Source organism: Microchirus variegatus (genome assembly GCF_963457635.1).
Source record: "Microchirus variegatus genome assembly, chromosome: 2".
Taxonomy (NCBI): domain Eukaryota; kingdom Metazoa; phylum Chordata; class Actinopteri; order Pleuronectiformes; family Soleidae; genus Microchirus; species Microchirus variegatus.
Window position 1 is genome coordinate 6,798,948 of NC_139803.1, and position 13,858 is coordinate 6,812,805.

General features: G+C 42.0%; 1 protein-coding gene across 1 annotated transcript; it reads right to left on the reverse strand.

The window, feature by feature from the left end:
* Window positions 1-1,584: 1,584 nt before the first annotated feature.
* On the reverse strand, window positions 1,585-13,628 carry gabra6b (gamma-aminobutyric acid type A receptor subunit alpha6b; the record flags this gene model as incomplete). Its single annotated transcript, XM_083910291.1, has 9 exons — window positions 1,585-1,845; window positions 7,387-7,682; window positions 10,026-10,178; window positions 10,292-10,435; window positions 11,080-11,162; window positions 11,663-11,883; window positions 12,881-12,948; window positions 13,244-13,368; window positions 13,537-13,628. The coding sequence occupies 9 exons, from the start codon at window positions 13,626-13,628 to the stop codon at window positions 1,585-1,587; spliced, it is 1,443 nt and encodes a 480-aa protein (XP_083766417.1).
* Between the last annotated feature and the right edge of the window lie 230 nt (window positions 13,629-13,858).

Here is a 13,858-nt window from a genome sequence, read left to right on the forward strand (position 1 = left end):
AAATGACCCAATTGTGTGATTTTGCAAAAACGTTCAAGGGCCCCTGTATAATTGTCATCAGTGACTAGTTGATATATAATTCATGTATTTATTAACCATTTTGTCAGCACAGACAAAGACTCGCTTTCTAAATTCTTAGACTTGTTAGTAAACAGCCATTTTTCATTTAAAATGAAACCGTATAATCTACCAAACCATGCAGGAGCAATATGACCCATGCTGGATACAGTAGGTTGATGTTTCTTTGCAAACACAAGTTGTCAAGACAAAGACTAAGAGGCGCATTTAGTAAGCACAATCTCCCCAGGCGCCAACTTATTTGCTTGTGGCCACAGTGGTTTTGGACAAATTAGCATCTTATGAGAGCGTTTACTGGAAGATAATAACCTCGTCTTACAAGGACAGGGCGGAGAGGCTGTTCATTAGCAATAACACTGGCTCCCTAAAGAGGGAAGCAAGTAGAGCTCATAGGCTTAGATCAGATCGTTCATTGAAAGACGAGCAAAGAACGTGACTGAAGGTTTTCCTCAAATAATAAAAAAAAAAAGTTTGGGCTTTGGCGACGATAATAGACAGCGACAGGCAGATGGTTTATCCAATCACCTGCCAACTATTCTTCTGAAGCTGTCTGTTCTTTCCCAAACAGTTTCCAGCATTGCCCTTGATGAAACAAAGACTGAAACAAACCATCTGGCACATCAGGTTGTTGATTTTTCCTGAGCAGAGCGGTTATCTGAAAGTTTCGTTTCGTGTCTTTTCCACCCATGCAGTATGGTTTGAGAGGGGCTGCTGTCAAAGTCTGTCAGTCACCCACATTTTGCCCAGACTGAAAAACAGAATCAACGTCCGGCAAATTCACTGAGTTAAGAGCACAGACTTTATATCAAATGGTAACCATTGACTAGATTACCTGCTAAAATGTTCATTTTGTGCAGGCTGAGGTTAGCATTTAGCTCAAATAATGCTGTGCAGTCCACTGACCACTCATGAGAGAATTAAAGGAGCCAAACGGCAAAAAATTATAAGTGTCACAGCTGTGTGGCTGCTGAAGAAAAAATATATTAAAGTAATATGTCATGTAAAATACATTTTTAAAAATGGAGACAGATGCATTGTACATTTCATGAATACACCAATAAAACACACTTGTACTTAAACACACACAAATAAAACAATGCGTATAAAAAAGTGTATATTTCAATTTTAAAATGGCCATAGTCGCTGCAAGATTTTGATTAAAGAGGTAAAGTGTGTCCTTTATTTTCCCACACAATGATCGGCAGCAGCCCATCTGCTTGAATTCTGCCCTGGCTGGCTGCCTCCAACTAGTTTAGACTTCCAATTGAAATAATGGATTGAAACGAACCTATTTAATTCACACACACACACACACACACACACACACATATAAAGAACTTGTATGAAGCCATGCATCATTTAACAAAACAAATTGTATTCAGTGAGGAGGTAGCACCACAGAAAAAAAGTCCCAACACCACCACCGTCTGAATAAAAACCACCGTGTTCTCTCCGTGTAAAACGAAAGAAATACAAGGAATCATTGGTAAGAACCATGCCATCTGTTCACCTGGACATCTCCATGGTGTCCTTAGTGAGATAGACGATCCAGTAGACCAGGTTGAAGGCGCCAAATGAGAGGGGAAAGAGGATGCGCGAGTATTTGTCGATGATGCTCGTGCCGGTCAGGACATTGTTGGCCGGTACGGCTGAACCCTGCTGCAGGAAGGCTTGGGCATTGACGGGTGGGTTGGGAAAAGTTTTGGCAGGACGGTCAAACATCGGCGCAGAGTTCATCCTCTTCTTCAGCACACTTGTGGCGTCCATCTTTGAAAAGCAAAGATATAAAAAAAAAAAAAAAAGGATAGAAAATGTGAGAAATGAAAAAAAAAAAATGACATTAAAGAGAATATTGCATAATGTCATATGAGTGTTAATAATGAAAGTGGTGCTGTGCTGGTGCGCCCTGATGTTAGTGCCACATTTGCACAGCTGTGAGTTGATCAATGAATGTGTGTGTGTGTGTGTGTGTGTGTGTGTGTGTGTCTGCGGAACACGATGTCTAGAATAACAATGAGGAACACGGTAATTAAGCCCAACAAAGGAAATCAATGATGTTTTGCTTTTGATTTGATGTGATTTCAGTCAAACCCCCTTCATCTGGATTGATGCCGTTGTGGGACGCAATCAAAACACATTAAAACAAAAGAGGTTCCCAGTATTTTGACACATGGTTACTGTTACGCCTCATCAACTTCCAGAGCTCCGATAGTTGAAAATCAGACACTGTGTGTGTGTGTGTGTGTGTGTGTGTGTGTGTGTGTAGAGGGAGAAAGGGGATGCACATCAGGGAAATGGGTCAGAGAACAGTGTGGTGCCTATAGGTACTGTGTGGAACTAAAGGAGAGTTCAATCCACTTTAAGTCCAAATAAATCATACTAAACCTTACATTAAAGAATCGTGAGGAAATTAGGATTACGACTAATTAAAGAGAAACATGATTGAATAGATGAAAATCATACAAATCTAAGACAGCAACCAGTCATGCAGACACACACACATATTGTATGGCATAAATGCCATATGTGCATAGTAGGACCGAACCATTCCCTCATTTTGCAGTAAACAGTACTTTTGCAGAGGAATGTTCATGTCACTGTTCATGACGTGCAATCCATTAGAGCAGTGACTCATCATCATCCAGCCTTACTGTTGGACTTATTCACTACACAGTGTATTTATTTATTATTCCCCCCCCCCCCCCCCCCCCCCTCTCCCCAAACTAGAATGTTGGAGCGCAAAGTGATCTTGTGAGATTTACATTGGGATTTGTCAGAATGCTGGATTACATGCTACTCGACAACTTGCAATCCTCCGATTGAGAGGAACGCATCCAAAAACTGTACGATGACTTTCTGAAATGAGACAGCGTGCGTGTGTGTGTGTGTCTAAGTCCCCCGTATTATTAATTTAATTTCACTTGAAATATAATTTGCAGATGCAAAGGATTTGTCTGAGATTAAAAGTACAGTTTTGAGTTCTACACTGCTTATTAAAAGCTGACATTTTTGTTTTAGTGTTTGAAAGATAATTCTGATCCAGATCAAAACACTCAATAAAGTCTTTGTCTGCCAGTTTCTCACCTTAATAATAAAGAGGTAATGTGCGTATAAATCTACGGCAACTAAAGTATGTCAAAATGACCTTTGGACACAATGGATTCCATAATGTTGAGTCATACTTTTTGTTCCAATATTATTCCAATTCAAGCACAATCATTGAAAGATACAGTATAACAGATATGTGCCATAAAAGGCTAAGAATTAAGCCACTGGACACTAATAAGCCTGTTTGACTTACACGACCAGACAAAAACAATCAATAAATATTAGTATTAGGCTCGAATAGTGTGACGTGTGTCTTTAAAGCTCACATAGAGTGGTCCTGTTGCACATATATGTTAGTTATGGAGGTCTATTTACATACATCAACTTGTTTTTATGGTCAAAAACCTCCTAGTTGCTGTAAACGAGCCGATAGAAATCCCTCTTTTCTGACGCTGTTCCCCAGCCGCGATATTTCAGACTCATCTCTCAAGAAAAGGGTGGGAAGTGATATTAATAATCGTTTTAAAAAAAGGATTTGTCAAACAATTTGAAACACAATGGGTTAGTAGTTACGAGAGGGAGTGTGTCCAGGTTAATCTAACATCTGGTCCCCTCCATCACTAAATGTCTCCTCCTGTTGGATCACTCATTGTTAAGGTCAAGGTTGGTGATTTATACTCAAACTTAATTTGGCTACAGCTGTCAATTGTCAGCCACCTATCACTATAATTGGTCCGACACATTGGTAGAGTACATGCACTGTACTCGAATAATCCTTTGCTAATGACAGCAGACCAGCTTGGCACTTTCCTGCATGGTCAAAAACCCCCAAAGGGATCAGTTTGTCCTCTCGTGGTTCCAATGCTCTGGATTTCAGCAAACTGCGAGACTGCGAGAGAATTGACTGATACTGTACACGGATGATGTTTGGGTGAGAATAATCAAATCTGAGGGGGGGATGGAAAGTAGCATGAGCTGTATGTTTATGTGTGTTTTAGAAATAAGGGTCACAGAAATACAGTGTGCGCTATCTCCATGTTTGGCATGGAAGTTCATCTCAGTGGGCGTTGAGTGGGAGTACATTTACACATGTGGTAGTGGCAGAGCTGGATATCTGTATGTTAAAGTACTGTTGGGTATTGGTGAATTTGAAGCAGGGCAGCGTGTATTCTCCCTATAACTGCTATGGCCACTCATTTCCTTATTAAAGTTGGAGAATAAAAACGAGATGGTGCAAGAATAACACATTGAGCCAGTGACAGATGCAATAAAACTGGCAAATGAAAACACAGATGGCTGATTAGCTGCAAATACAGTATTTTACGACATCTCCTCGCATTTTTAACACCCACTGTGGAAAATAACTGTTTATAGAAACAGATAAAGGAATAAAGTGTACATTCCAAAATATCCACTGACTTGTAAAATGTGAAGAATCTGGTGACAACACAAACCTGTGTGCCAAAATCATTGTCCAGTGTGAAATCAATATCAAAGACCAACATCATTTAGTTCATGAAATAGCCGTAAAAACACAGACAGCTGCTGGTTTACACAGAGAAATAACTTTTGCATATAGCAAATGCAACACAGCTGTGTTGAGCGGCGTTTCCTCTTCCCGTTTCCTCCCACGCCTCAAAAGTTGCTCGTGTTTGCAAGACAACTCCACCGCATGACTTTATAGGCTGCGACTCTTATGGTGCGTGTCATTTTTTTTTTTTTTTTGTAGCTGTCTGCAGTTTTTTGCCCCGAGTTTGAACATTACAACACCGATTCAGTCCAATTATCAGGACGCCGTGATGTCGCGACAAATGTGTGCCGCACCGCTCCGAATTAATGAGGGTGTTTGTTCGCCCCAGCCGTGATCACTAATCTCATGATGACTCGCACCTGCGTCTCTGCCAATAAATAAAGTTCCTTTCTTTCCATCATTCTTATCACATTTCCCTTTATTTCCTCCCACAACTGTTTTATTTTCTGGTAATTTCCTGCACCACGCACTGCACCACCTACTCACACACACACACACACACACCAGTGACAATGCATACACTATCACTGATGATAACCCCCGCCGTGTTTACAATTTGGTTCATTAAATGAAGCATAAAAACATGTTTTTGTGAGGTTTCTGTTATTGTTGTTGCTTCACCTGAACTGTCATATCAGGTTGTAGTGTTTTTATAAAATCGTGACTGAGGTGGTTCCTATTCCCAGTCACCGTTGTTGTGTTGTTGTTTTTTTGTCTTTGTGTATAATGAAAAGTCTTCCCCTCCTACATATTTGGTGAAAGCAGACATTTTTTTTTCATGATGTATCCCTCCCACTCTCTTTCTTTCAGTGTGACTTTCACTCTCACACACACACACACACACACACACACACACACACACACACACACACACACACACACACACACACACACACACACACACACACACACACACACACACACACACACACACACACACACACACACACACAATGAAAACACAATAACAGAGCAGCACACTGACCCCTCACATCCACCCCTCCACATCTCGCTGCACAAAAAAAAATGGACTGGGTCATCTTTGTCAGCCCCCACTCCACATCAGTGTGGTGGCTGCCCTCGTGCTTGAGAGCCAGCAGTGATCTGCTGGATATTCCCTTAATCTATGGCACTTACATAATCTGTAGCAACATCGTTGGCCTGAGCCACTGGCTGTCACCTCGTGTCACTGTGTGTGGTTATCACACAGTTACAGCGCAGAGAAGGACACGGCGACAGGATAATATATCCTATACGTGGATGTATGGATAAGACGCTGTACGGAGTGAATAGTGTGCACGTTAGGGGCCCGAGTTTCCTGCAGATTACAAGGCGTTCATACACACACACGCCTGCACGCGTGCGACGACACGCATGAACAAAGTGGAGACGAGCAGAAATGGAGGCAGAGGCGATGGTCAAGAGGGAGAGAGTGCGTTTGTGAAGAGAGAATAAAAGGAAGCACAGCAGGAGGCAACGGAGATGAAGCCGGGGGAAAAAAGGGATAATGTTAAATGTTGCCGGGTTTTGTGTGTGTGTGTGTGAGGGGGAGGAAAAGGGAGGCGGGGTGGGGGCATGTATGTATGTGATGTAAGCAAGATTATGACTTTCTCTGGGATGAGGCAGAGGATAAAAGAGTGATTGTGTGCCATGTGTATGGTTTACATGTGCAATGTAAACAAAGGAAAATGGTTAAAAGGGACCGGCTACAGAGGAGGCAGAGAGAAACGTGAAAGTATAGACAAACTTTATCCTCAAGTGATGTAAAAATAAACCTAAACTTCTCGTCGCTGTGACTAATCAGTGCCGCTGCTGGTTATGTCCTTCACATGTGACAGACGACTGCAGCCAGGCAACCTTAAAGCCACGAAACAGCCTCGTTTATCAGCGCATTTGAATCGTATAACGTATCATCACGAGATGAAAGGTCACTCAGCAAACTGACTTATAACAAATCCCTTCAGAAAGGCAGAATGGGTGGAAGGAAGCGAGATTTTAGCCAAAGAGGGAGCATAATAGCGCCTTAACGGTGTGTCAAAATCATAAAACCACAAGAGATAAGAAGAAGAAAACAAGCTCAGTTTGCTTCACTGCAAAACAACAACCAGATGACAATAATCATTAAGTCAGTCAGTCCAGCAGCATTAATATATCCAGCTAGAATCTCTGCACCACTTATTTCATATTCACACAGAAATCTACGCAGTTATAGTTTCACTTCATATCAGGCTAAATGCGTCTGCTCCATGCAGAAGGAAATAGCTGATTATTCTGCACAAAGCCTCTGCTTATAGTAGTAATCCAGCACTTTAAAACACACGTAATGCATTTTAACACAAGCATTCTAGTGTTCGTGTAGTGGTACCTTATTTCTGCGTGGGTGGTTGGCTCACGGAAGCTGTTTGTCCTAATAAACCTTTAATAATTCAGATGCTTCGTGGTGCTAATGTAGCCTGGTAATGTGCACGTGGAGGTTATGATATATTTTAAGATAGTTTGAAAACAGGTAAATACAGGAGAATATCATAAAAAAACATGATTTGGCTCCAAAAAAATGAACTTTTAACCACATTTTCAAGCTATAAAAACAGTGTTGAAGAGCTTGATATTTGGATATCTGTGTATGTGAGGGCAACTTAAAGTGAACCTGTCTTGTATCGGAAGCTTCTTTTTGTTCTGTTCAAATGAACAAAAATGTGAAACAGGCAGTGTGGGCAGAGCAGACTTACTGAGGAAACCTCGCCATCATTCCCCGTGGCTGCAGGTGGGGGCGCTCCTGCTTCTGCTCTTGCTCCTGCGGCCGCCGCCTCCTGAGCCGCCGCCTTCATCGCCGCCGCCTTGCGCAGCTCCCTGTTGGCCTGGAGGGTGGAGAAATAGTTGACGGCTGCGAACTCGATCAGGGCTGAGAAGACGAAGGCGAAGCAGACGGCGATGAACCAATCCATGGCCGTGGCGTAGGAGACTTTGGGCAGGGAGTGGCGGGCGCTGATGCTGAGCGTCGTCATGGTCAAGACGGTGGTGATACCTGCACACAGGAGGGTTAGGATTTTACACGTGATCTTAGTATAGAACTGGCGCTGACTGTTTTCTTAGCTGCAACTATACTCGTTTGCTTTATTGCAGAGTTAATTATTCAGTCTGTAGCCTTCCACTCTCATTTCTATGCATTAAATATAAGCCTACAGCCAGAAGGTGATTAGCGTTGCTTTGTAGTATAACTGTCTCACTCTCAAAGTTCACAAACATGCCATTGCTTCATATCAAAAGCCCACAGAAAACCACCGTTTGTTGTCGTATCAACCCTTTCCCAGGAGTGAAGAGACACTTCACCTTCTATGTGAGACATAATGTAACGATTGAACATTGAAAGACTTTTAAAGACAGTTTTCTAAAAGCTCTGTATGAAGTGTGTTGACTGTTGAACAGTCTTCACAGATCTTTTCTAGGAGAATATCAAATCAAAGCTGAGGTCATCCATAATGTCTCTTTAATACGTGACATTTTCAAAATGGAATGGACACTTAACACACACAAGGTCCATGGAAGGTGCATATTAAAGGTAGAGAGTGAGAGAGAGAGGAGAACCTGACAATGAAGATCTCCTCTAATGCCCTAATTCACTTTCATCGAGCTAAAGTGAGTAGGGGAAGCTAAACTTTTTTTCCCTGCTGCTGTCCACGCACTGCAGTTGCGCACATTTTGTTAGAATCTCACGGGGGATTTAATGCACTCAATAATATATTACAAGCATTTTTCTATACCCAACTACCCCAAACTGTCTTACGCTCAGGCACAAGGCAAACGGGAGGAGGAGGAACATGGGATGAAAAGCTGTCAGGAAGCAGAAGAGAGAAAGTACGTATGACCGAGTGTAGGAGGGAAAAGGGGGTGAAGTATAAAGACAGGATAGAAATTAAGTGCTTGGGGCATTTATGTGCTTTTACTGGAAAAAAAGAAAAAGAAAAAAGAAGCAAGGTACAAATTAGGCCACACTCAATTAAGTCTGTGAGGCTCGAGCTCAAGGGACTTTCAGCTTTTAGAGTAGCTGTTGACAATCCGGCACACAACATACAATGGCTTAATGTACCGACAGGCTGGAATTTCTCCTCCTCTTCTTCTCCTCCTCTTCTCGGAAACTAAGTCAGGTAATAGATTTAGAGAACTACATCCTGTAACTCCAGGTATTTTAAGAGCTCATAAGCGAGGACCTCTAAATTTAGAAACAAATTACATCACATGATGCTGCTCGGACAATCTGTGATGACAAATCCAATATGTGGCATCTTCATTTATTTATTTATTTATTCTATATTCTCTGGATTCTAAAATATGCACTTGTCCAGAGCTCAGCCAAATCAAGAGGAAACATTGATAAATGAGTTGCCACAGATGTGGGCTTAAACTTCCCCCTAATGCCAATGATTGGTACGTCCTCTCTGAAGGAGAGCACAGACTATAGCTGGAGTGCCGGCTCTCTTCTCGTTCACAAGTGCCGACCACAGAGCCATAATAATCTACAAGAGGCTGCAGTGTCACTGTACCCATCAGCATCAGCTGCAGCTTGTTGAAATTTACCACGTGGTGAATCAGAATTAAAAATCTCTCCACAGTTCCACAGATCCCCCCCCCTGTTTTCTTTTACTTTGTCCCTCTCTTTCTTTTTGTCTGTCCGTCATTGTTCGGTGTCTCTCGCCCTCTCTGCTCCCGAGGCTAGAGCTCGGTGACAACTGTAGCGTGATGTAATTTGAGCGAGCAGAACCTGTGAGTGCTTGGAAGCGGGCCAAGCAAACATCCTCCCTCTCGCAGCTCTTCTATGACCAATTTCAAAAAATTATTTGTTCCCCAATTAATCAGTGTGGAGGAGGAAAAGGAGGGAATGAAGAGATCTCTCCTTGTTTTCCCTGTCGAAGGGTTGCGTTTCATTGGCTAATCTGTGCAGAGAATTCGCAATTACTTCTACTTGCTGTTCCCGAGCGAGAGGGTCAAGCAGTGGGAGGCGAGTCAATAAATGCAGAACATGTTCATTTAAGCTTAAGAGTTTTGTCTTTGAGAGTCGAAAACTTTGCGAGAGCAAAAACTTGACAGATTGAAGGCTCTTGTGCAACATGTCAAAACACAATGGATTACGCATGAGTCACCCGCTTTGAGAAATCCGGTTCCCGACAACCCGACAACTTGATTTACATCTTCCCCGCGTTATACTTTCTTCTTTAAGTGATTGCAATCATGCAATCGCGGCAGCCAGAGAAGACTGCTCTTCCACAAAAAGCCTGTTCCTGCCAGATCTTTATGTTTCAATTACCGCTCACAGTTATGGAACGTGCCGCGTGAGCATGAGCACGGCATATCGCTGTAAAATAAATCTTACCAAACACAGTCCGAGCTGGAACGGATTCCTTATTGATCCAGAAAGAGACTTGGGCCAGGATGACAGTCATTATGCAAGGGATGTACGTCTGGATCAGGAAGAAGCCCATTTTCCTTTGTAGGTGGAAGTGGACAGTCATGATCACGTATTCACCTGAGGAAGCAAACATCATCTGTTTCCTATCTTGGTTTGGAAAATGCAAAAGGCTGCAGATCAGATTCAGCTTTTTTGGGAAACGTACACAGCTTGATTCAGGCGTCGCTCACCTGTGTTCGATTGGAGTCGCTCACTTGACACCGTTTGACCAATGAGGTCATACTGCAGCAGACTGGAGGATTCCTGTGGCACCTCGACAGAAGACAGAGGTCCTTTCTTCCACGTGTACACAATCTCGCTCATAGGGTATGCATCTGGACAGAGGAAGAAATGTCATAAAATGGATCCTTTTTGTTTATTTTAAAACAATTTAGGCTATAAATGGCAAATTATTGCTCCTTTTTTACTTAATACTGGAGTGCTATGTGTGTTCTACATCTTTTAAATGTCATTACATAACTATTTTTCCTCCTCAGATGACATTAGTCTACATGAGCTGACAAACACGCAACGCAAGAACAGACTTTTAATTGCACTGAAGTCAAAGACATAATAACAAATCGTCGCACAGTGCATGTAATTACCCTGTGATCTTGAACACCATATGTTCACCTGAACAACACAATAGCGTTTTATATTTTTAATGAGTGAAACTATTACGAGCCTTGTACATTACATAATGTGGTGGTGATAATGTATGTGGATGCGGCCGTTATCCTTCACTCTCGACTCGCACGATATACTGCGAACTCTTGTTTCCTGCCACTTAAGCACCAAGCAGGAACTGGTAACTAATGAAGATCACGTTACAAAGAGTTATTCTCCTAATGCACTGCACTGTGCATGCCATTTTAAATCAAAATCAGCGCACACACAGAGCGGCAGACAGAACATTTGATATTGAAACCATCTGTCACAGCAGCGATGATGTCCAAAAGAAAAGACAACAACTACTCACAACTCCCAAACTTGAGCGGGCAGGCATGGCCATCCATCGGGAAGTTCATCAGACGCATGGGGCACTCTGCATTTATAGTTAATCTGTCAGAATAGAAACAAGTTTAAAGACGTCCTTGATTCATATTTGATGCACAGTCGCTAGCAAAGAAGTCCAGTTGACAAATGACACTGAACTTAGTCAAGGTTATTATGTAAAGCATTTCCTGTCATCATTTTGTAAAAAAAAAAATGAGAGAAATATGTGCCAGTATGTCTGCAAACAAAAGCCTTTCAGCTAAATGAAAAGATTCTGTTTTAAAGTGAAAGTTAAGCAATTTAATGATCTGATTATTTTAGGAAAAATTTGCTTTTTTTTGTCCTACATACTGTAGATATACTCCATATCCTTCTGGAACAAAGTATGTTTGTTTTAACTGCTTCCCAGGCCTGTTTTCAGTATCAGATGGCACATATCTCATTTTTTGGAAAGGCACTCGACATTTGTTTGAGTGTCTGTGCATATCCCTGGATGCCAGTTTCTTTGACTAGCATTCCAAGGGGCTGTGGTCTGTTTCCGCTTTTTGGCCGTCCGGCGACGTTACCTCATGGTGTAAAGGATGGTTCCGTTTTGCATGATGCGGAACAGCTTGTTGGGGGTGGTCATGTTGTGAGAGATCGACCTCTTGCCATTGCGGAAAAACGTGTCGGGCGTCCAGATCTTGCTGACCATCAGGTTGTTGAGCCGCAGGATCTCAATGGGGCCCTCGAATTTTAACCGTTCGTCAATCCAGGTCTGACGAAAGAACACGTCCATGGTGTATTCCTGGAGGGAGGTTATAGGTTTATTTATTTATTTATTTATTTACTACTGCTACAACCAACACTGCCACTGGTGTTTATTCTGCTTCTGCTATTACGATCTCTAATACCCCCAGTGTGAATGGCAGATGGGTGTGTGAGCAATTGGTTGTGTTGGAACATGCTGGGTTGAGCACTGGCAATGTGATGAGCTTTTTTTTTTCTTTCTTTTTCTATTTCTGGACTAGGTTATTGTTGCTGCCAGAAGAAGTTTTGATTAAAATTAAGAAATACAATATTGGGTTTTAGCTATTAAAACATCTATGTGGTATACAGACACATTTCGGTTGTTTCTTTTTCACGATATCAATCAAAACTGATGCCAAACCATACATATGTTTCATTTTTATAAGCTACCTGGAATGGAAAAGTTATTAAATCCTATCGATGATGATCTCATTAAAAATGAATATAGATTATTTTATGTACAGACTCAGCATAAAGTTCAACAATACCATCAAGGAATGCTTTTAGATCAAATGGACGCCCTAAGAGCCTTTTAAATGCCTCTCTGTAGAACTGCCACCAGCATATCGCATGGCAGTTGAAGTAGGCTTTAGATACTGTTTCATTGCATCTAAAGCCTAAAGAGTATAAAGTACAACAGACGTACAGCGTTCAACCTATCCCATGACAGGAGTCGTCAGTCTATCCTGTCCCAACATCAGCCAGATCTGTCTCTCGCTCCCTCTCTGACGGGGGGATTGTCAACCAGATTAAAATCCTAAGCTGCACTAATGACATCCTGCCCAAATGCTGGAATAATGAAGGCTGTGTAGAACCATGACGTGAATCTATAGGCACAGTGTTACAGAGGGGGGAGAAAGAAAGAAATGTACATATCCTCTTGTGTTGTGTTCACACGACGACACAGACAAGTGATGGAAATTGAACATATGTGCATCGGTGTCGTCACAGCATTGTGTGTGTCAGAGTTCCAGTACTTGGTATGGTTTACGTACCATCTCAACATCTGACACGGGTCCAAAGCTGGTGACAAAGATGTCAGTTTTAACCTCTGTAACTGGACCTACAGCAAAAAAAAATAAAAATAAAATATGAGTGGTTGCTTTGACAAAGATACAAAATGGAATATAAGAAATATAAAACAGTGAAAAAAAATCCTATATAATCAAAATTCCTTTTCACAACAAAAGGTAAAATGACATTAAACTGTTCACTGTAAACTGTTCTACCTTCATCATGTAAAGAAAAGACATAGAATATTTACGCACAGAGCTGCCAGAGTAAAACTTTATCTCCTGATAATGACATGACCGATACAGTCATATATAAATAATAATATGTCTCAGTCATTAACATACCTCCAAATCCGGGTCGCAGCCTGTTGTCATAGCCATCCAGTAATCTATCCAATATGCGCGTGATGTTATCCAAGTAGATACTGGTATCACCGTGTTGATTTCCCCAAGCGCTGCTGACACTATAACTTAAAAGTACACGCAACAAAAATGAAAAAAAATATATAAATATATTCCTCCGATACAGGAAAACAGACGGAAATACAGTTTCTCCAAATCACATCCATCCACAATCTTTTGGTCGCCGTGCGTAAAAGTGTCAGAACATGCGGAGGAGAGAGAGTTGCCATACTCACCATGACAGAAAGAAGAAGCAAGTTAAAACGAAAGCCATGCCTCGCAAACACCCCACAACTAGAAATCCCTGGTCAACTTTCACGATCAGCATGTTCCACCATCATTTAAAAAAGCAGGATTCGAGCGCGAGTCGGGTCTTCTCTGAGTTGTGAAACCCGTGCGAGGATACCGCGCCAGTCCTGCACGACTTGACTCCCCCCCCCCTCTTCCACCACCACCACTCTAGTGCGGTTGCGCCCGCGTCAAGCCTGAGTCTCTCAGTTGGAAAAACCTGAAGAGTTTTTAAGAGAAGTGAAGAGGAGGAACGAGGGGCGCATTAAC